Source organism: Poecilia mexicana, unplaced genomic scaffold (genome assembly GCF_051168715.1).
Source record: "Poecilia mexicana isolate PSO_F unplaced genomic scaffold, ASM5116871v1 scaffold_20, whole genome shotgun sequence".
Lineage (NCBI taxonomy): Eukaryota > Metazoa > Chordata > Actinopteri > Cyprinodontiformes > Poeciliidae > Poecilia > Poecilia mexicana.
Genome location: NW_028263389.1, coordinates 2,272,741 through 2,296,152, shown reverse-complemented (window position 1 = coordinate 2,296,152; position 23,412 = coordinate 2,272,741). Strand labels below are relative to the sequence as shown.

The 23,412-nt window shown below is 41.3% G+C and overlaps 1 protein-coding gene across 14 annotated transcripts in view; it reads left to right on the top strand.

Moving 5' to 3' along the window:
• svila (supervillin a) overlaps positions 1-13,932 on the top strand; it is a 46,902-nt gene extending 32,970 nt beyond the window's left edge. For 10 of the 14 annotated variants that reach the window (XM_015007030.2, XM_088001531.1, XM_088001526.1 and 7 more), the window contains 21 exons: positions 20-100; positions 818-904; positions 1,622-1,799; positions 1,887-2,059; positions 3,119-3,274; positions 4,592-4,728; positions 4,844-4,991; positions 5,842-5,987; positions 6,110-6,285; positions 6,889-7,039; positions 7,131-7,410; positions 8,102-8,256; positions 8,350-8,455; positions 8,593-8,800; positions 8,954-9,087; positions 10,847-11,002; positions 11,162-11,305; positions 11,732-11,853; positions 11,927-12,082; positions 12,414-12,434; positions 13,112-13,932. In XM_015007030.2, coding sequence (XP_014862516.2) covers positions 20-100; positions 818-904; positions 1,622-1,799; positions 1,887-2,059; positions 3,119-3,274; positions 4,592-4,728; positions 4,844-4,991; positions 5,842-5,987; positions 6,110-6,285; positions 6,889-7,039; positions 7,131-7,410; positions 8,102-8,256; positions 8,350-8,455; positions 8,593-8,800; positions 8,954-9,087; positions 10,847-11,002; positions 11,162-11,305; positions 11,732-11,853; positions 11,927-12,082; positions 12,414-12,434; positions 13,112-13,198 — 3,002 coding nt within the window. In that variant the 3' untranslated portion in view covers positions 13,199-13,932. The other 4 variants (XM_088001527.1, XM_088001528.1, XM_088001529.1 and 1 more) reach the window with 4 other exon arrangements.
• Positions 13,933-23,412: the final 9,480 nt, after the last annotated feature.

Below are 23,412 nucleotides of genomic sequence, written 5' to 3'. Positions count from 1 at the left end.
ATCTTGTGTGCTCCTGTAGGGCTGGCCTCTCCCTCTGCTCTCCACTCTCCCCTCCACTCCAAATCAAAGAACAGTCTTGCTGTCTCCAAACCTCAGGAAGGTCAGTCTGACTTTTATTATAACAAACACTTATTGCAGTTTTTGCTTTTCACCTCAAGCCTCTGATTACCTGTTATGTAACACCATCTGTGTTTCCAATACAAATGAGTACAAAACTTTGTCTGCGTTCCACTAATGTTGAAAAAACACAATTTTGCAATTGCAGTGTTTCCATTAATTCTTCATTAAATAAATAATAGAAATGAATAACAGTAACAACATGACTTTCACCTCAGCTAGTGCTCAGTATGGAGCTTTTTACTTTCTGGAAAAACATCAGATTTCCAGCCAATTTCTTGCTAGATGTCTGATTGAAATTGTTTTTTATGCCGGTGTTAATTAAGTGATTGTTTTGTTCTTTTTCAAAAGACATGGAGGAATTCCCAGGTTTATTCCCCTTTTTTCTATTTTCCATCATTATTCAAACTAGAATTGTCACCAACACAACCATGAGGTTTCTATTGGCTCTGGAAGCCGGATAGAAACCAGCCTGTTGGATGGTTTTCACCTCAATGAATGTGCATGACCCTAAAGTACAGAACGGCTCATACTCGCCTGCAGGAAACATTTCAAACACTTAGATCAACATACTGTCCATCGTGCTTGTCGATTGTCTGAAGTCTACATGTACAGACTGCTGCATTTTGCAAGAAATGTGTGACATTTGTGTGCGTGTGTGTGTGTGTGTGTGTGTGTGTGTGTGTGTGTGTGAGAGCAGCGATTAAGGCTGTGCCAGATCTGAACCTGGAATCCGACGTAAAGCTAGAGAAGCTCGAGTCGTTCCTTGGAAAGATCAACAGTAAAGGTACGTCCTATTCTAAACTCAGGTTAACAAACTGTTAGTAAGAAGCATGGAGAAAAAAATACACTTAGATGTCAAGAGTGTTGAGAGTTAGGATTGTACAATTTTTTTTATTTTTTTAAATAAGTCAAATTTTGTTGATGCGATATTTAAGGAAGCACTGATCCATTTTTTTCACTTCTGATACCGATATCTGAGATTTAGTATCGGCCAATTCCAATCCAGAAACATAAAGCTGAAGTGACTGAACACATTTCTTTTTGAAACACAGGCATAAATGTTCTGAATTCTGCATTTATTTGATAACTCTGCACAGCACATTTAAATCCACCAATACCTTCACAAGCTGGTCAAACATGTAAAAACAACTTTAATTTGTTCAATTACGTGTAGAACAGTCGATGTAAAGTAAACAATGAAGAAACTGAAACTGACAAAAACAATATGTGACTATTTTGGTCAAACATGTAAAAAATAGCAATAATCCTTCTTTCAAATGGTTCAGAACGTGCAATTAGGAATTCTAACTGTAATATGAGCACAAAGGATAGAATTAGACTGAACAGATTTGCTCTTATGGATCGGCCACATTGTCACAGATACCAGATCTAGAATTTTGGATATCTGGACCAATCCAGATATTGATGTCTGATCAGTGGATCTCTGGTGGTATTTAGAGCCACACAAGTGAGACCATGTGGGTGTGTTGTCTCTCCTCAGTGCCTGGACTGCCAGAGGTGACCATCTCTGTGACTGAGAAGAAAGTGAAGGAAGTGATGAACCTGGAAGACGAAGCTTTTTCCAAGTTCTACCGCCACATGGACGAACTTCCTGGCAGCACCAACAGGGTGGAGATGGACGACGACTTCGATGCCATTTTTGACCCCGAGGTGCCAAAGTAAGCTTCAGCTGTCAGGAGACCGAGCTTTAAAAAAAAAAAGAAATGCTTTGACCTTACTTCGACCTTTAATTTCGGTCTTTCCAGATTGACTTCGGCGATGGTGCAGCACAAGAGGGCGATGCGGCCAAACCGCAACGTTCAGTCTTCGAGGAACCCGCTGAAGAAGCTGGCAGCCAGAGAGGATATCAGACATGAGTACACAGAGCAGAGACTCAACATCGGCCTGCTGGAGAGCAAGAGGATGAAGGTGGAGAAGAGTGAGTAAGGAGGGATTACGTATCTGAAGCTCTTTTGTTTGAAAGGAAAAAACATCGAGAGTGCATCTAGTGTGCATGTTTGCTAGCGAATGCTAGCATAAACTAGCATCCGCCTAGTTTGCCTTAAACAACTTAAATCATGTTGGTTTTCTCCTCATGTTACTTTTGTGTTGCATAATCTGCAATATTTCTGTAGATGAAATCAGCTCCAGTTGTCTTGTTTTACTATACAATCCTCCACCACTTCTAGATTCTGTTCTCATATGTCCACTACTAAATGTTTGACATGTGTGTGGAAAAAAAAACCACGAGTGAACACGCAATGTTTGCTTTACATTCATTTTGACCTATTAATGATTCATTTGAACTGTTTTTGTTTTATGGTGGAATGACACACACTCAACACACACTTTCATCAAATTTTAAAAACAATAATTGCACAATTTGAGAATTTGTTTTGGGATTTTCTTTAATCTGTAATCAGATGAATTGATGAACTCAAATATACAATCATTTAATAAATTAGAATATAATTGAAGAGTCAGTTTATTTCAGTAACTCTTCATTAAGAGAAACGCACAGATTACTTATACATAAATTGATGTTTTTAAGCCTTTTTTTCTGTTATAATAATTTTCCACTTTCAGCGAATAAAAACATGAATTTAAGATTACAGTACTGCATCAGACCAATAAGATTACAAAAATGTGGAGTTAAGGAAAATGTTTCAAACATGCTTTTCTTTTTTTTTTTTTTTTTTTTTTCTTCAAAAATGTACTATTAATGTGATGGTCTCATCCAAGTTTATATTCTTAATGAATGAATATGACTGCATATGAATTGGACTTAACATAATAATCACTGACAAATGAAGTGAATGACATTAAAGCTGCTTCTTTGTTCTACTTTGCAACATACAGATTGACACCCTTCCATATAAACTCTATTCACTGATGGTTATGGCGTCTTTCTGCAGGATAATGCACCGTCTTATAAAGCAAAAGGATGATTGAAGAATAATCAGTATCCAGCATTAGTTCTGTACTCATCTCTCTGTAGTGAACAAGAACTCTGGGTTTTCTGAAGTGGCTCTGGCCGGTTTGGCGAGCAAGGAGAACTTCAGCAGCGTCAGCCTGCGCAGCGTCAGCGTCTCCGAGCAGACGTCCAACAACAGCGCCGTGCCCTACAAGAAGCTCATGCTGCTTCAGGTCAAAGGTCAGTCAGCTCTGAATTTACAAACAAGCCTTCGCTGACGACATCTGCTTGATGTAAATCTCAAGTTTGTTATAGAGTCTGGAGAAGTGAAAACAAGGCATTTGTTCTCAGCAAGTCTGGAAAAGCGCAGCGAATAAAACGAGTGGCTAACAAGACAAAAACATTTTAGGATTGTATTTCTTATCCAACTAACAGTTGTATCCCTCCCTAGAAATCCATCCTTCCATTTGTTCATCTCATTGGTCAACATCCATCTATCTAAAAACAACCAATCAGGTCCAGGAGGAGGGTCTTAGCGCTGTCCATCATGCCCATTTGTGTGTTGCTCACCCCTCCTCCTCTGCGATGCAGCTTCTTTCAAACAGCAGAGCCTGTTATGAATACTAAGGCTAGCTAGCATAGCCACCAATGACGTCAGATGATATTTTCCTGTAACTGACTTGTTTCTCTGCCAGCAGCATATTTAGCAGCGCGTTCATGAGGATGATTGATAGCACTCTGGTTGTTATTCATTGGGAGCAGTTCATCTCTTCAGATGGCATTAGCAGCACAGGGAGGTGGATTAGCTTGATCTTTTATACTGTCACAACAGTGACAGTTTTAACGAAGATGGAAACATTTTTATAGAAGTTTTAAGACTATATCTGAAACCAAAGTGCTAATGAATCTTTTGGATGTCATTTCACAAGTCAGTCACTTTGAAAACTTTGAAGACTTATTAAGGCTTACAGATTTGAACTCAACGGCAGCAGTTAAATTTACTTGTGTAAGAGGACAGAAAAATAAATGCCCTCTGATTCAGTCGGAGCCTGAAGGATGCTGCCTCCTGGCTGCCCTCTGCTGATGACATCTAAAAGGAGAGACGGGACTCGCTCTATTTTGGCGTCTCTCTTTTATCTCCCTCACACGTATGTTGGCAACAGCTGTGACTCTAAATCATTCTCCCCAGGTCACCTCACGCCATCCTGGGCTGATCTGCTCCTCCGAACCCCCACAGTCCATAATCCAAAGCAAATCCAGTGCAGCAGGGGCTCTGCTTTGTTAGGTTATCTGTCCCAGCCGGACAGTGGAAGGATTCACAGCCTCAAATTTAGACCACAGCCTCTGCTGACTTCCATTAGCTGGAAGTCCCCAAGGTTTTAGCGCTTTAGATGATCATTAGACAGATATATTTACCATGTCGGCTTCATCGCGGCGGGCACAATTTAGGTCTGATGGCTCTCGTGTGATAATCTAGGCGGCGATGAGCAGAGTAGCCACTGATAATCCACCTGTCTGTGTGTGTGTGTGTGTGTGTGTGTGTTTGTGTGAAACCAGGCCGACGGCATGTCCAGGTCCGGCTGGTGGAGCCCAGAGCTTCCTCTCTGAACAGCGGAGACTGCTTCTTGCTCATCACCCCACACCACTGCTTCGTCTGGATCGGAGAGTTCGCCAATGTCATCGAGAAAAGCAAGGTACGGAACCGGAGCGTGGAGCGGCATAGAGATCAGTCTGTTGAGGTTTGATTGCTGTTTTTTTTTCTCCATTGTGGCAATATCAACTGTCTTTGCGTTTTGTTTTTCCTGAAAGGCGTCAGAGTTGGCCAACTTCATCCAGAGCAAGAGAGACCTGGGCTGCCGAGCGGACTACGTCCAGATGATGGACGAAGGCGCCGGCGCACACAGCCATGCAGTCCAGGAGTTCTGGAAGTATCTTGGAGGACAGTCGAGTTATCAGTGTGAGTTTTGGGTTGAGCTGTCAAATTCCAGTTCAAAGCCACGGTTCTCCACTGCGTCAGTGTCGACAAAATTTTCCGCACAATTCTTGGCAGAGGAACATGGTGGACAAGCAAAACAACTGAATTATAAACCTGGTGGACCGCCAGGCTTTATTTGCACCCCTGCCAGGATAAACATCGTTTGTTTATTTATTATAGGTGTTTTTGCAATGATGGCAAAGACGAGCTAAAGAGAACTCTTTGGTGAAATGACTGGAAACACAAAGACAACATAATATGATCAGCATATACAGAGAGACTGAGGTTTACTCTGTTACCACTGCCTGTCTTTACTGCTTTAACAAGCCAACAATTACAACGAATGAAGTGACCAATCATGGATAAAACATCAAAAAGTTTGAGACATTAATTTTAATTGGATAAAACTGAAGTGTAAAAAATAATTTTAATTGTAATTCTTTGCCTTTAAGACTTTATAGATGGTGTTTATAGGGATTGTAAATCATGTCTTCCAATAACGGATAATTACCTAGTGATACTTGCAAATTTTCTGTCAACTTTAGACATTTTTTAACTCAAAAACACAGTTGGCTGCTGGATGACTCCTCTAGCACCCCTACCAGCAGCCTTAGCAAAATTTCATGTGGAAACTCTGTTGTATGTAGTTTATCGGCCCTAGAGTTCAGAGAATACGGACTACAGGGACGAGCTGCAGCATATAAATGCTGCAGAAGTTGTCGGCCTGATTCCTCGTCTATTTTTTTGTGCGGCATGTACACGTCAATCATTAACCAAACATAACAGTTTGTCCAGAAGAACACCAGCTGAATCCCTCTGTTTGTTCTTGCAGCAGCAGGAACTCCAGATGAAGACGAGCTGTATGAAGCCGCCATCGTGGAGACAAACTGCATCTACCGCCTGATGGGTGACAAGCTCGTCCCAGACGACGACTTCTGGGCCAGGATGCCCCGCTGTACGCTCCTCAACCACAAAGAGGTTAGATTACCTTTAGAATCAGAACAGATATAGTATTAATTCAGACAGGGTCTCAAGTGAGGTCCTACAGTTTGTGTCACAATGCAGACCTCACCCTGTCTGTTCTTCTGATTATTGTGCAGGTTTTGGTGTTTGACTTTGGCAGTGAGATGTATATCTGGCATGGGAAGGAAGTGACTCTGGCGCAGAGGAAGGTTGCTTTCCAGCTGGCCAAGCATCTCTGGAACGGCACCTTCGACTACACAAACTGTGACATCAACCCACTGGACCCAGGAGAGTGTAACCCACTCATCCCAAAGTACGGAAACACACTATAAGATTTTCAAATCTATACACCATTTCCCTGCATACCATTCACTGTTTCAAGGTGGTATGCAAAATTGACTTTTTAGAGCTTTATATCACGATATCATGATGTTCCATCGCTAAACATATACATGAAGTATTGCTTTGATCCATTAATGCATGTTTGACGGATCCTTGGCGATTCTATGGCAACCATTTGAGGAGTCCAGCCGAGCTCCCGCCTACAGAGCAGAAAGTAGAATGCTTTAGATGAATTCAGGTCAAACTAAATCCAACTGAGAATCAGACGATACAATATGAATGAGCTGAAGCTAATTTGAAAAGAATGGGCAAAAGTGACTCTAGATGTCCAGAGAGGATGAAGACATAAAGCAAAAGATTTGATTCTGTAATTAGATGGACGGATGTAATGACGCACAGATGAGACGGGTCCGATTCCACGTCTATATGCTCTACTTCTTGTTTTTGGATCCAAATGTCCAATAAGACGCATTAAAGTTTGTGGATTTGATGTAAAACAAAAACATGTCAGAAGTTTTAAAAAGCTTAATATTAATGACTAAAATCTGGGCCTTGTCATTATCTGCGTGTGTAGAAAAGGCCAGGGCCGACCCGACTGGGCGGTGTTTGGCCGCCTGACTCAACACAATGAGACCACCCTGTTCAAGGAGAAGTTTCAGGACTGGAGCGACTCCAGGAAGACCCCCAGTCCCACCACAGCAAACGACGACATTGCGGACCACAAGGTATCGTGTTCAGAGCATTTGATGTTCTGTTCGTCATCAGCAAGTCTGCATATGAACTCTGTCTTCTCACCTTTTTCTGCGTCTTTCCCAGGAACAGCCTGCTTCAGATCACCCTCGTGCATTCAACGCGTCCTTGATGCTTCCCCTCCATCAAGCGGCGGTCTGCACCTTTTTGGACGGGTTCAACGTGGGGCGGGGCTACGGCCTGGTGGAGGCCGAGGAGTGGCGGAGCTACGAGATCAGCACTCTGGCAGTGGAGGTGTGGCACATCCTGGAGTTTGACTACAGCCGTTTGCCCCGCCAGAGCATCGGCCAGTTCCACGACGGCGACACCTATGTGGTCAAGTGGAAATACATGGTCAGCACTGCAGGTCAGTGCTGCCGTCATGAATTAGAAACTATTTAAAGGGGCAGTGTTATGTAAAATTGGCTTTTTTTGAACTTTACATTATGTTATGATGATTTTCCCTCATTAAAAATACCTGGAGTGCTGCCTTGGTTCTTTCATGCATGTTTCAGAAATCCTTTAATCTCCCATGGCAACCATTCAGCTGTGCAAAATGTTTAGTTGAACCTAGATGCAGTTTCGAGGACAAAGCTCTTCCTCTGAGCTGCAGTTTCTGCCTCACAGAGCAGCCCTTCCCTGCGACTCTTCTACTGAGCTCCTTCTGACTAGCCAGCAGCAATTAGCAAACACCTGATGGAACTGTGCATCTGCTGAGCTCATATGAGCTACTCCTTCGTGCACCCCTGGTTAAGATGTTGTTAAAGGGTTATTAGAGGAGCCATGTTGTGATGACTTCCTGAATGTGGAGTTTCAGAAAGAAATGGAGTTAAAGAGACAGAGGCCCAATTTTAAGGTTTTAAATTACAAAGTCAAATTTATTTTAAGTCATTTCATATATGTAGCATTTTTATAACAACTGAAGGTAACAGTTACTTGACTGTGCTGTAAAATGTCTCTATGAGCCTGGAGAACACATAACACTGCCCCTTTAAATCTGAACTTGTGCTCTAAATGTAAGATCTCAGATTAAACTGTTACCTACACTTCCTCATCAGTTGGGAAGAGACAGAATCCAGAGCAGCAGAAGACCGCCGGAGCTGGGAAGGAGAAGTGCTGCTACTTCTTCTGGCAGGGCCGCAACTCCACCGTCAACGAGAAGGGAACGTCGGCGCTCATGACGGTGGAGCTGGACGAGGAGCGGGGAGCACAGGTCAGTGTCTCTTCTGGTTTAACCTCTGTGCTCACAGTGAAACACTGTGTGGACATTAGCTTCACGCTAATGTTCACCTTGATTTTCCTCCAGGTTCAGGTCCTGCAGGGGAAGGAGCCGCCATGTTTCCTCCAGTGTTTCAAAGGGGGAATGATTGTCCACTCAGGGAAAAGAGAAGAGGAGGAGGAAAATTCACAGAGTAAGGCTTGTTTAATGTTATCACCAGACATTTTTATTTTTCTAATATTACAAGCTCTGTTTTTCCTTTTATATTCTATCATGTAGTCAATATTTAACCGATTTGGTCTCACAGCAGTGACTGTCTCCTTTTCACAGATGATTGGCGTCTTTACTGTGTGCGGGGTGAGGTGGAGGTGGAAGGTCACCTGCTGGAGGTGGCCTGCCACTGCAGCAGTCTGCGCTCCAGAGTCTCCATGGTTCTGCTGGGTGTCAGCCAGGCCCTCATTTACTTGTGGCACGGCTGCAAATCCCAAACACACACTCGGGAGGTGGCACGCGTCGCCGCCAACCGACTCAAAGAACAGTGAGTGGAAATTCAGCTTTCCTGAGGACATTTTTCCTGAGAAGTTGTTGTTGAAATATGAACAGGTCCTGTAGTGTAGCCTACTTTGTGTGTGTGTGTGTGTGTGTGTGTGTGCGTGCGTGTGTGTGTGTGTGTGTGTTTGTTTTTGTGCAGTTGTCCTCTGGAAACGGGGCTGCACAGCAGCAGCAGAGTGACGATATGGGAATGTGAGGAAGAAGCGGAGCCAGCGGGCTTCTGGGAAGCCCTGGGCAGAAGGGACAGGAAGGCCTACGACTGCATGCTTCACGGTGAGTCAACAGGTCTGACTGCTAAAAAGAATCACATAATGGCACTGTGTTTGAAATATTACCATTAAAGGTCATCAAGGTTGAATAAACCTAATAATGTGCTTTTTATCTAGATTTCTGAATCTTTTTAAAACTATGACTAAACCAACTTGGTTAAAACACATTTTCAGTTTCTGCATTTAGTCTTCATTGGTAAAAGTCACATCTTTGCTTAATGTTTCCTCTCTCCCTGGCAAAACTTCTCCACATCTCTGACTGTCTCGTCCACACAGCCCTGTTTAGGAGGCCCTGAGTATTTTATCCGATTAGGATTAGGTCAGGACTAAATCCTTCCAAAAATATATCTTTGTTTTCCTTTGCTGGGAAGCTAAAGATGGAAGTGGGACCTTCGCTGTTTGGAGTTGTAGTTGATTTCATCTAATTTTCTCAAACATTAAATTCCAGCTCAAGAAAAGTAATCCCAGATCATGATGCTGCCAAAACCCTGCTTCACTGTGTGTATGGTTCTTTAGCTGATCAGTTCCAAAGGCTCAAACTAAGTTTCATCAGCTGCACAATTATGGCATTATCCAGGAATACAGAAGAACTTAACACATTTGTACCAGTGTAAGGTTCACCACATTTATATGATTTATTTTAATACAAGCAGTGAAGCCAACAACCAAAGGCTGACCTGAATCCAGCTGCAGCATCTCATGGTGTTACTGTCTCCTCTGTTGGTCAGCAGGTGGAGCTATTGAGCTGCTTAGGTCCTCTTTGCTGCTCTGGTTACTAAGAACCTATAAATTAAACTGATGTTAGTCAGTCAGCTCTCAGCCTGGTTTTGTGGTAAAACGTCTCTGTATTCATGAGGCTTCAGTTTATCCCAGGAGGCAACAAACTTTACAATCCAAAGAGCCATTTTGGCCCTCGTTCCAGCTGAATAAGGCTCCATTAAAGCCACAAATGTTACATAATGTTTTGAAAAAGGACCATTTCTAATTTACTATAGTAAAGTTATCATTTTGAAAGAGCCACCATTTTTTAAAAAAAAATGTATTTTTAGTCTTTAAAACAAAGAAAAACAAAGAAAATCATTTATCATTTGCCAAAGGAGGACAGACATATTTTCTTTTGCTGAAATCTACAACCTGAAGCGGCGAGGTAAACATGGTGGCAGCATCAACACTTCACAAGTCAAGCTTTTAAGACCTTTTTAATGCCACCTTGAATGAAATTTAGGACAGAATAAAACTAGAAATATTGGGGATGTTGGGAGATCCTGCATGTGTGTCACACAATGAGACAATTTCAATATAGTTTTTGTTTATTAGACATAAAATGATAGTGCTCTCTGCTTCATAGCTGTATGAAACAATCAAAAGAAAAACGGCAATCATTTGCCAGATGAGGATAGATATGTTTTATTTTGTGATATGTTGATGTTTATGGGAAATGAAGAAAAATAAATCACATATTTTCCAACTTGATGACTAAAAAGATTGTCCTACTGGTGCTTTTCATGTCATTCTGTAGTGGGAACCTAATAGTGGAATTTAATAGAGGAGCCGTGTTGTGATGACTTCCTGAAGGCGGAGTTTCTCTGAGACAGAACTTCAATTTCAAGGCGTTATTACAAAGTCAAATTTTTTTGAGTCATACTTGATATATATGCCATTTTTGTAACCACTGAAGGTAACAGTTACTTGATTGTGCTGTGAAAATATGTTATGTGGAAACACAGAATACCTCCCCTTTAATCTGAACCTTTGCTGCTCAGATCCCGGCAGGTTTAACTTCACGCCTCGTCTGTACCAGCTGAGCAGCAGCTCTGGAGAGTTTACAGCCGTGGAGTTTCTGTACCCAGCCAGAGACCCGGAGCAGGTCAACTCCATGCCGTTCCTTCAAGAGGATCTCTATGGAGCCTCACAGCCAGGTAAATGCAGCCCGGAGCTCTGGCTGCTCAAAGATTCTCACTCGGCTTCTGTGGGGAGGGTTACAGTCTACGGCTGACCGCTAGCTGGCAGCTAACTTTTCAAAGTAAAGCTCTCCAATCACCCCGACTCATCTGACCCTAAATGCGTCTCTCGTTCAGCCCTCTTCCTGGTGGACAACCACCATGAGGTGTACCTGTGGCAGGGCTGGTGGCCCCAGGACAGCGAAAGCACCGGCTCGGCCCGAATCCGCTGGGACTCGGACAGAAAGAGCGCCATGGAGACGGTGCTGCAGTACTGCAGAGGTATTCACAGGGGGCTGCGTTTGCATTCCACATGTGCACAAAACCTCATCAGTGTTCCACTATTGTTGAAAAAACACAGTTTTGCAATTGCGTTGTTTCCATTACATCAGAAATGCGACTAAAATCACACATAAGTTGTAAACAGTAAGTCATTGAAACGCATGCCACACCATCCTCCTACCACTTCCTGTGGACTTCTTCTTCTTTTCCACCAGTAGTATCATCCTGTTGTTGGATTGCATTTCAGTGCAGCTGAAAAATCACCTCATCCAAGCACAAAAATGTTTTCACAAACATGAGATTAAGCAAATAAATTTCCATTAAGCAAATTTATCTTCGCAATTTCAATTTGCACAATTTTATGGCCAATGGAAACACAGCCAGAGTGAGGAAGCATTCTGAAACGGACGGCCTTTGTTTCCTCAGGAAAGAACGAGAAGAAGCCTCCGAAAGGCTACCTGATCCACGCCGGTCTGGAGCCGCTCACCTTCACCAACATGTTCCCCTGCTGGGAGCACCGGGAGGATGTGTCTGAGATCACAGAGAGGGTGGGATGCTTCCCCACGGCCTCCACGGCGACGTGCTTCACCTGTTCCTGAACCGCGTGTGTCCTGTTCTCAGGAGGCTGAGGTGTGTAACCAGATCATCCTGGTGGAAGACGTGTTGGCCCGCCTGTGTAAGACCACCTACCCGCTGGCTGAGGTCCTGGCCCGGCCGCTGCCCGAGGGCGTCGACCCGCTGCACCTGGAAGTCTACCTGACTGATGAAGACTTCGAGGTGAGAACCGGAATTCTGCTCCCAAATCATTTCGTGTGTCAGATATTAGATGTGAAGCCTGACTCATCTTTAATGACTTCAAAACCAACAGAAGGGTTGGTGAAACTGAAAACTGACAGGTTTTAGACCCCAAACTGAAACATCTTAGTTCATACTGTAAATAACAAAGTCAACATTGGGTCTGTCACAATAGCAAATTTTACTGGATGATAAATTGTTCCAGATGAGTTTATTCTGTTATTTAAAAAGTCTTTCAACAATTTCTGGAGATAAATACTGTCCACCTTATGCCTCTTTGAGCTCATTTGTTTCACTCATTCCACTTCTCCAGGGTGCAGGGGCTTATGGGAAGGTGAGTCCAACTGGTGTTAGCATGGGAAAACAGACCGGCTCCATGGTAGCATTTCTACTTCCTAACATCCTGTTTTTTGTTGTCGTTTTTTATTATTATTATTAAATCAGTGAGTGCATACAAAACAAACATAACAGGCATTGAGCTACAAAATGACAAATAACTTATTAGAGAAGATAATGAACAATAAAAACACACATAACCAAATAGTGTCACGACAAACACGGGATTGCTTAACATATGTGGGTCAAGATACTTTATGAAAAAATTTTTAAAACTTTAAATTAATGAATTTTTAATTATTATTTTTCTCTAATATTCATTGTTTTGATTAAATTAGTGTCAGCAGTATTTTGGGTAAAAGTGGGTAAGAGTGAGGGGGGAAAAAAACAGACCAAAGAATAAATAAGTATATCAATAAAGTATAACTATAAAACATACATGTATTTTTTGTCTTATTAGTAGGTTCTCTTGTTTCCCCTCTACTTCCTAACATCTCTAACAGTGCGTTTCATTTGCATGCTGCTCACCAGCATTTGGACTGAATCTTGGAGCCATTTGCTCTTTTTTTAATTTACAGGACAATAAAAAGGGCCGTTTGAGTTTGAACCCGCAGATGCATGACTTTGTGGACTCGGCCTGAGATTTGTGCCTGACCGCCGGTGTCTCTCCCACAGAGAGCCCTGGACATGAGCAGGGAGGAGTACGGCGCTCTGCCCGGGTGGAAGCAGGTCAACCTGAAGAAATGCAAAGGACTCTTCTGAAGGGTGATGTTCAGCCTTCTTTTTATTTTTATTTTTTTATTTTTTCATTGTCATTTCTACGCACACGCAGCCGACGTTCAGGAGCAGCTCCTCCCGAGCCGAAGCGTAACCACGGCGATGCGGATGAGAGGCACTTCAGCCTCTCACGCCGCTGATCTCCATCCTCTCTGCGCCCCGGTGGGTGTGATGAGGGAGCGGTGCTGGGATCTCTGTGTTAATAGTGCTCCTTTATAATGACACTGTTAATGATTGTACATATGTAGCATATGGAAAGCAGCCTGGGTCCTTCCACTGGCAGCCTTACAGCCATCTGTTGGAGTGGAGGCAGGTCTGTCAGCCTGTTGGACACATTCCACTTCAGACTCTCTGCTAGATATGGATGTTTGTGCATTACAAAAATATATATATTTATATTAAAACCACAGAGGAATTATATACAAAAATAAACTTTAGATATCAAAATAAAAACTAAAATGTACATTATTGCTGCAAATCTTTGTGTCATATGTGTGTAAGTTAAGGTCACCGTTTACTAACCAGATGAAGCGGATTTGAACGCAGCGTTTTTATCCCGGAGAACATGAGCTTTGATTCCAGGAGGCAGCACAACTGTGACTTCAGTGGATAGTGCCTTGCTCCATGTACAGTTTCTACACATCCTGTTCTGGATTTTCAACCATGTTTGTGATGAGAACCAACCAATAGAGAAATAAAGAGATGAAGTTTGATATCAATGCAGTCTTTGTTGCGTCTTATTGTTAAGTATAAAGTACTTCCACCCAGTCAGGTGGTGTTGTGGCCAAAGGTTTTTCCTGTTTGGGTTCGATTGCACCTTTTAATTGTCTTTGAGCCACAAACTCATAAATCTATTATAGTTTTTGAGTATTTTTCTGTTGCTTGTCATATGGCTAATTCTCCAAATTTAGTTTTTCAGAAAATTATGGTCTGATTAATTAATGGTTTAATTAAATTCAACTGATTTAGGTTTATTTGATATGGACAGAGAAGTTAACATAGACAAACTGAATAAAACTGTAATCCCATCCTGCATCATAATGCTTATAGTGAATGCTAAAAATTCATAAAAGGATGGGATGTTTAATATAGGAAAATAATGTACTCAGTTATGGGGAAGATATCTGATGAGATGGTTGTCTTAAAAGACGATGTTTTTAAAGACAACTGTGGCCCCTCAATTCTTGCTATGATTCAAGATTCAAGAGAACTCAAAACTCCTGGAATGGATGACTAGAACTTCACCCCCAACTTAGGTGGCAAAATCTCCTTCCATCCTTTAATTCTGTCCAGAATCAATTTGAGATGCCAGATTTAAATTTGGTAACTCAATTGAAATCTGTTTGATAAACGGCCTACAACTTTCAAGTCGGTGGAATTAATATTGAAAGAACTGAGGAAAGTCATGTTGCTCATCTTGCAAAGTTCAACAATGGTTTTCTCTGACAGGCTCAGTCTTCCCCTCCTCTAGCTAATTTTAAACCAGCTGTAGATTGTTTCACTTTATCACAGCAATATCAAATTTGAGTTGCCATACTTGGAAGTTGATCTGTTGTCGGTGCTTCTGACTGCACACAGCCCTCTTACAGAGAGCAGCACAAAGCAGAAACATGGAGACGGCTGCTCAGCAGAGCCAGCTGACACCTGACGAGTTCTGCTGGGCCTTTGTCTCCTCCTTGTGATCATGATTATAACTACACCAGCTTACTTGGGTAATTCACTTTCAACAGTAAGCTCGTCTGAGGACAGCTACTCCCCTCACAAAGGCCACTACATTCCATGGATTACAAAAGGATTTAGCTGAATGATAAGAAAGCTGAAAGATCTGTGGCAACTTTTAGAAACTAATAATCCACACCTCAAGTGGGAGAATCAATTGTGCACTCCACACTAATCTGGTCTTCATGGAACAGGAGCGAGATGAAAACATGAAGTCTCATTTGCAGTCTGTGACAATTCATACAGAGGACACTCCAAACATCTGGAAGGAAATAGTTTGGTAGATAACCAAAACTATGTCACTGTAAAGCAGTGGACTCAAACCACGTTCCTCAAGGAATGTCCTGCAACTTCTAGATACTGTATGTCCCTTGTTCTAAAGAAATGAAGCTGCTTCACCAGCATGCAGTAAAGCTCTACAGAGCTCTGCTACTGAGCCAATATTGGAGAAAGGTGTGCTGAAACCGACGCGAGTTGAGATCACTGCCTTAAGCATATCGTCTCTAAGGTAAAACATGGTGGTGGCTGTATCAGGTTATGGAGATATTTCTCCAGCATGGCCTTGGAAATGAGTCAGTTGATGGAAATATGGACGGAACTAAATACAGGATAATCCTGGAAGAAAATCTGTTAAAAGAGACTGGTGTGACGAGTCCATCTGGAGTGAAAATTATGTCAAGAGCCTTATTAGATGTACCCAAACTGAAATATTAAGTATCTGATATTTTTATATTTTAAAAGCTTAATTAAACCCCTATGTGATTATCGGAACCTAACAGAAAGTTGTTTTGTATCATAGTCCTCTCCTCAAACCTTCACCACTAAACAGGAAGTTGGTGTAAATCCCAGAGGTAGGGTCTGATTTCACCCAGTTTTTATTATAGACTATAACTGTCAGATTTTTATTTTAAAGGCTGGCGGGCAGCGCCACCAAGTGGTCAACCAAACCTGCAAGTGAGTAACCCCCCAGGGGGCAGTCTTCAGTCACAGCATTCCAGACCGCTGCCAAGCTGCGAATGTGGATCCAATCCACATGCAGGTTCCCAGAGACTGAAGTGTGGAAACACGCTGCCGGTTAAAGTGCGTGTGCATTAATGCTGGTGGTTGACGTTTATTGGTCAGGACATCAGCTGCATGGATTCAGTGAAACGCTCTGATACCTACATGAACTCACAGGTGAAAGCTCCAATCTGCTGTCCAAGACCTCAAACTTCCCTGCCCAAGTTTCCAGGCTGCACTCCAACAGTTTGCACTGAATGCTCTCAGATGTTCTCAGCATCGGCCCCTGGCCCATCTGGAAGACCAAGCACAATTACAGGGGAATTTCATGCAATCATAGAAGAACAATATACACACCCAGCCTGTCCACCTAGAGGAGGAAGAAGTTGTGCCTCAACCAAACATGTCAGCTCAAAGTTGCATTGTTCTCGGTTCTTCAAGCACCCGGCCTGCTCAGTCCGTGCATATAGAAGTTGTTGGATGCTGAAGTCTAATTGTTCTGTTTCACATGCCTCCTCCGAACTCTACTGGCCCGCTGGAGGAGACTGATGTGGCAACATGGCATGAATCCACCCACCACCACCTCCTCCAATCTCTTCTGCGTCTCCAAGGCAAAGGTGGGAAGTACACTATATGCTTAGTATACTCTGCCAGGTCTGTGTGTGGCCTTGTATTTGTTTCATTGTAAGGTTGATTTTCTTAATATATACCATGTTTTGGGGCCCAAACCCTGGTTCCCATGAGAAGTGTCATGTTTAGGTCAGGTTCAATGTTAGGTACGTCCTGGCAGTGGTTAGTTTCATGGTTAGCCTGTAGAAATGAATGCAACTCAATGCAAAGACCTTTTAAAGGTAGAGAAACACATTTGTGTGTCTGACTCCAAGCTCAGTTTTTTTGCTGACCTCCAGCAAGCTTTTCTTTTTATGCATACAATCTCCTTATAGTACAAAGAAGAAACAAAGCAAAACACAGTAAGACACACTATACAGTCATTGTAAGAAATAAGTATGCATTCATTAACTTAAATGCGTTCATTTATGATATACAGTCAAAGGCTCATTAAAGAAATACAAACTAAGACAACTTGTAAAGGCTTCACAAAACCTAAAACTAGGGAAGCAGTGGACTGAAAACCAACCATAGGAGCCGTTAGAAGCACCTAATGCAACAGTAATCTGAAGCAGTACCACACAGCATTGTACAAACTAAAGCATTGTACAATGAGATTGTGACTATATAGTAACAATCTGAAGTATTTAGCTAAATGTCTAAAACTAGCTAAAAATTTAACTAGTTTGGTGCAACACTGGTTAAATAGCCCTCACTAAATATAAGCCTTTTCATAAAAATAGCTATAAAATGGATAAATAGGCAATAAATAAATGAGAATAAATAGGTCTTAAAATAGTTCAAAATACAAAAAAAAAATTACAAACATTAGGAATGTTGTATTTCACGTTATATTTTAATTAGTTTAAAAAACGTTTAAAAATGGTTAAATGTGAGTAAAATCTCTTATTCTGAAGGGTCATATTGCTGTGTAGCCCATGTGACCAGCTCCAGCCAACCAGGTTATGTTCTCTGGCGCTAGACGCAGAAGAAAACAAAGAAGAAACTAACAGAGTTGTACTGTGAAAGAGAGGAAAAAGAAGATAAATCGACGATCAAAGAGTCTACCTGTCTATCTAAAAGTCATTTTCCCATTTTTATTGGAGGAGTTGTTTTTCATTTTTTGCAACCTGACTGCGTTCGGGACAGTGTTATGTTTCAGAACAGGACTTGGTGAGTTAAAAAGTGTACTTCCTGTGAAAAATTTTACTTGTAAGACATTTTTATTTAATTGAAACGGAAAGCTAAAGCTGCACATTTATGTTCTATGTTAAAAAATGTGGACGCAACCAATGAAGTGTGAGATGAAGCATGTTGCCCCGCACACACACAATGTTCTGCCGCCAAATTAGCGAGTATATTACTTTATTCAGTACGAAACAGAGCTAAACGAACTTTTGTTATGTTTTGTTGGGCCTTTAAGGTTCTGCTGGAAAATTGGACCTGGAAATTCCGAGTCGACTGCTGAGTTGGATTCCGTGAGTGAGAAACAAGATGGCAGCCGTAACCCAGGAGCCCTTTGACTGCTGTCTAGCAGGAGCTACGCCCTCTGCTGGACGTTGTGAATCATCCAGACTGGTATGATCCGCCATGCTTGCTGTTGAAATAGCAGTGGATTCAGAGAAACAGGATTAAATTGTTTTTAAGTGAATTGTTTTTCTGTTTGTTTGTTTTTTTGTTTGTTTGTTTTTCTCAAACCACATTTTGGTATTCATTGTTGCATTGTATGAAATGTGAACATTTCTGTGGGGTTTAAAATAAAACAATAAATGGTTAAAACAGGACATTAAAAACTTAAGCTTTTTTTTTTAAAAAATACTAACTAAAATAGATGTAAAAGATAAAAAACGAAATCAAAATAGATGAACACAATTGACTTGAACTTAAATAGAACTATAACCTAGATAAAATAAATAGCATACCCAACACTAGATTCAAATTTCAAAATGGGTGTTAAATAAAATATTCTGAAAGAAACAAGGAAACTATTTTGGATTTAATTTTGTGTTAAATGTATGTCAACTGTTTTTAATATTGTTGTTTCTTTTCTTTTCAACAAATAATAAGCCGGCAATTTAAACTTAATTTCTGGTCTGTGGTCATTAATTCACCGACACATTTCACTACCAGCCGAAACTAGCACAGTCTTATTGTGTGTTCTAGTTACTGTAATCACTTTCTTACATTAGCTAAATGGTTAGCTAACTAAACATAACCAAATACTAACTAGCTAAGCGCTTAGCTAGTTAGCTAAATATTTAGCTAAAAACTAAAGCTTTAGCTACATTTACAATTTGCTAACTATTTAAATCTGAAATTGTGTCATTTCTAAATCAATGAATAACATGATGAAAATATGAACTCCCAGTTTTTCATAGGGAGGCTAAACAACCCAAAATTGTTTTATTTTTGACTAACTTTACCTATGGCGCCACAAAGAGTGAGCCTCACATGGTACTTAAAAAAAAACATGACATGAAAGTCGGACAGAGTTGTCGCACCTTTGACTGTAATAAAAATAAGTTATCATTAGAAGGTGACTGTGGAGGCCTGGGCCTGTGAAGCTGTGCTGCGGTAAAGGTGAAACACTAATGTTTGTCATTCATTATTAGATTATGCAGAGGGTAATTAAAATATCCATCAATATTTGCCGGGCCATATGCCACAGGTTCCTCTGCTGAATTCTAACAGCTGAATCAGGAGGGGGGTGAAACGGGCCCTTTGGCAGGTATCTCCCTAATGCTCTTAACCATCTGCAGACGCTCAGCCCGATGCCATAATGTTTTGTTTATAACAGCGTTCATTCAACACAGGCTTCGGCGCAAAGTGACACAGTTGAGCCTCAGCTCTTTTTTTTTTTCTCCCCCCCTGCTGGCAACGAGCCCGCCCAGCACCACTCCTCATCTTCCTCCGTCTCGTCCTCTCTACATGCAATGACACCAACAAACAATGAGGCAGCAAACCAAGCTTAGCGCGTGTTCCCCATAACGCGGCGTGTCCCCCGTTTATTTTGTTCCGAGTTACTATTTCCGTGTGGATTACTATTTGCTCTCAGCCTCACGCAGCAGATATGTTCCTTCTCTGAGCTGAAAAAAACCCCCTCTAAGCTCAACACTTCTTGTCCAAAGTCTACAACAGCCACTTCAAACACTCGGGGCCTCAGATGATTTATAGGAAATGAATTTCCAACAGGAGACTTTCCTTCGTCTTTTTCTGCTGCCCGGGGCTCTTAGCGGTGAGCCGTGCTTGTTAACCCAGATTTAGATCTCCGTCCTGATGGAGCCCATAAAAGAAGTATGGATTTATGTAACACAGAGCGCAGCCACGTGCCTCAGGTCTGTCGACTCTGTCCCATTGTCTCCTGTCCAGTTTCTAGTTGGACGATCCCTTTTGGACCCAACAGGAGGCTCTGTCAACACCTGAGGCTCCTCATCTGGACTAATGATCCGACCACACACCACAGTACGACACGTCCAGAAGTTTTAGGCGTCATATTTCAGATTTATGATGGAATTAACTTTCCTTCTTTGCAGACACTTTGACTTTCAGACAGAAAGTTATGGAGGAGGAAACGTAATCCGCCAAGTGTTACCTTTTTTTTTTTTTTTGTCCTGTTTGACTTTGAACTTCTTTTGGCCCTCATTTCACTAACCGAATGCTGACAGCCAAGGAGTCCTGCTCATCTTTATGGTTTTAGATGCTGAAAGGAAACGAGTGAGATGTGCTAAAATCAGACAAAAAAGTCTCAATTGCTGTGCCTGATAAAAGTATTTATACCCTTTGGACGTTAAGCTCCACTAATATCGTGAATTGATTTTCCTTGATAATTTTCTTAATGCTACATTTCTCCTTGTTGCTGGAGCAACACTATCCCCACCACACTTTTTCCTTTCACTCAGTTTTCTACAAATATGCTACAACTTTTTCAGTTTTCTACATTTCCACTACGTTTTGGGTGTTTATCTGTCAATCACGATCATAACATAAAGCCTTGAAATATTTTACCGCATGTATAAGGAATGATTTCCACTTTTTGAGATGAGTGATGAAATGTATCAAACTTTTTCTTCTTTTTTTTATGTGTGCTTGAAAATACACAGAAGTCCTGGAAGAAAACCTGTTACAGATGACAAAGACTTGAGATTCACTTTCCAGCAGGACAACCCCTATAAACATGCAGCCATATCTACAATGATTTAAATAAAAGCAGTTGTTGACTAGTAGAAACACTCTGAAGAAGGCATGAATGACACAAACTCCAAAACGCACAAAAAATGAGACAGAAAAACACTACAATAAAAAATGTTCCAGGTACTAGAAACAAAAGGGAAAAACAGCTGCATGAAATCATACAAACTCACTCCACAAAACAGGAGTCCTCCAGGCCACTAGAGGGAGTCTAGAGTGTGTGACGTTGCCTATGTAAATATGGTTCTGTTCCATATTATTGCAAAAGACATGTAGTTTCTTTCTTCCTCTCACTTTCATCGGGACATTAAATCATGACATCCCGTCTTTGCTGAGGGTCTGCTGCTCTCATATGATTTGGTGGTTGGCTCCCCCTACTGGTCTGGAGCAGTTCCGTTTTGTGGATCGAGTTTGCAGCGATTTCTGCTTGCTGCTGTTTTTGCTATTTGCTGCATTTTCCCTTTAGTTTCGATTTTCTGCATGCATAGCATTTGTTTTCCTATACTTGGAATTTTTTTTTCGTTTGCTGTATTTTTCTGTTGCATTTGTTTTTGTGCATTTTGAAGTTTGGATTCATGTGTTTTGCAAATTGTTTTGCCGTTTGTGGCAGACTGATTCTTCCATAAAGACCAGATTTGTGAGGTACATGATTAATATACTCACAATCAAAAGTTTCTCCTCCTCCATCTAATGAATTATTCCTTCAGTTGACCTTTTAATGTTACTTCCAAGTTTACTGTGTAGATTAGCTTGGATAGAATCTGACTGGCCACTCACTACCAGCAAACACTCTCACACCATCCAACCTTCCTGTTGACCGCTGACGTTATTTTGTTAGATTTTTTTACATTTATAAATAAAGCAGGAAGATGTTTAATGGGTTTTTTGTGCTGTGATGGAAACATGTGGTGGATGGGGTCAGAGGTCAGGTGTATGATCTGAGGCTCGCACAGATACAAATGCAAAGCGCCGTAACCAAGAGGATAAAGTGAGTCTTCCTCAAACACTTTCAGTCACTCTCCAGATTCAAAATATTTGGGGAAGCAAAAACACACACACGCACACACTCCAACAGAGCGATGGCGAGACGAGCATAAACCCGAACCCAACAGCACGTTTCCATCAATGTTATGGCGCGGGTCACCCTCCAGAGACGACTGGCATCGTTTCTACTCACACACATGGATTCATACTAAGCAAACAGGAGGCGAAGGGTGCAAACAGCTGGCTGCTGTCAAAGTGTAATTAGCGCTTAATAAAAGAGCCTAATAAGGACTTAGCTTCAGCTGCGATTGGCTAAATGAAACGAGTCAGAGGAGAGTAGAGGAGAGCATCACCAGAGTCTGCAGACCGATAACAGCTTTGACCTACAGCTGCCTTCTAAAGCCGCTCCAAACTTTCTGTATGCGGCTCAACCAATGAGGTCAGAGCATCTAAACGCACAGATCCTGCACCGCTTCAGACAGGGTGGCTAACGCACCGGAAATGGGTTAGCAAATCTGAGCTTCAGAGGAAAGTGTCCTCAAAGCAGCAGAAAAAAAGTGTGCTAATAAGTCCAAACTGTAATCTGTGCCTGGATGGGTTTCATTACATCATCAGTTCATACGGGGGGCGGACTGGGATGAAAATACCAACCCAGAACACCAGCAGCAAATTAATACATTCCAGCAAAACGGAGTTAAATTTCTTCAAATTTGACACAAACTGATATCTGCCTAGAATCTAGAGTCTAGACTCAGTGGCTTTTACATTGAAACAAAAAGAAATGTTTCACATCCCGCATTCAAGGAAGATGTCATACAGAACTATCCTTATATAGACTTAATGTTTACAGCAGGTTTAGAAGATACATTTTGTCAAGTAAATAAATACCATGTAGCAGAAAAAAGACGGCTAAAGAACAAGAAGACAAAATGCATGCCCTGCTATCTGAAAGGATTAGGATGTTGTCATATTTTCTACATAACAGTGCGTCCTCTGTGTTATTGGTGTGAGGTTTAAATCTGTAAGACAATAGTTTGGTTGAAAAGAGAGAAGGTACATATCCTGCTGTTTTAAAGAAATACAGACTTATGTGAACAATTTCTGCTGTGAGTTTCATGTCTGTAGCTTGTTTTAGGGTTAAAGGAGATCAGAATTATAGTTGGTATATTTAGAGTTTTTCAAGAAGAACAAAAAAATCAGGGTGACATTATTTTTGCACTTTCTTGATAATTAATATACTGCTTTAATCTAATGAATTTAGAGGTAGTAGTAAAAACAAAAACTGAACCTTTCAGAATATTACCCGAGTAAAAAAAATTATCTCTTTCCTGCCATGACAAACATTTAGGGAGTATTTCACTTATTCTTAAAATTTTTATTTCTGTATTATACATTTTTATACCTACAAACAAGGAAATCTGTGGTCAGAGAGGAGCTGCTGTGTTTAAGAATAGATAGATGATGGAGGGTTATTATGTTTTTACTGCCTGCAGAGTAAAGAGCAGAGCTGGAACTGTAACCTTTGTCTCTTCATTTACAATCAAGAGTTAAATATTAACTCAGTTTATTCTCTGAAGCTCTGGCTCCCATGTCAGGCCTTAAAATTATTTTCATTTCAAACTTCATAGGGATTTGACTTGAATCAGAATAAGTATTTGAGCCAGTTAACTATGGATAAAGTCACTGATTGATTTAACATT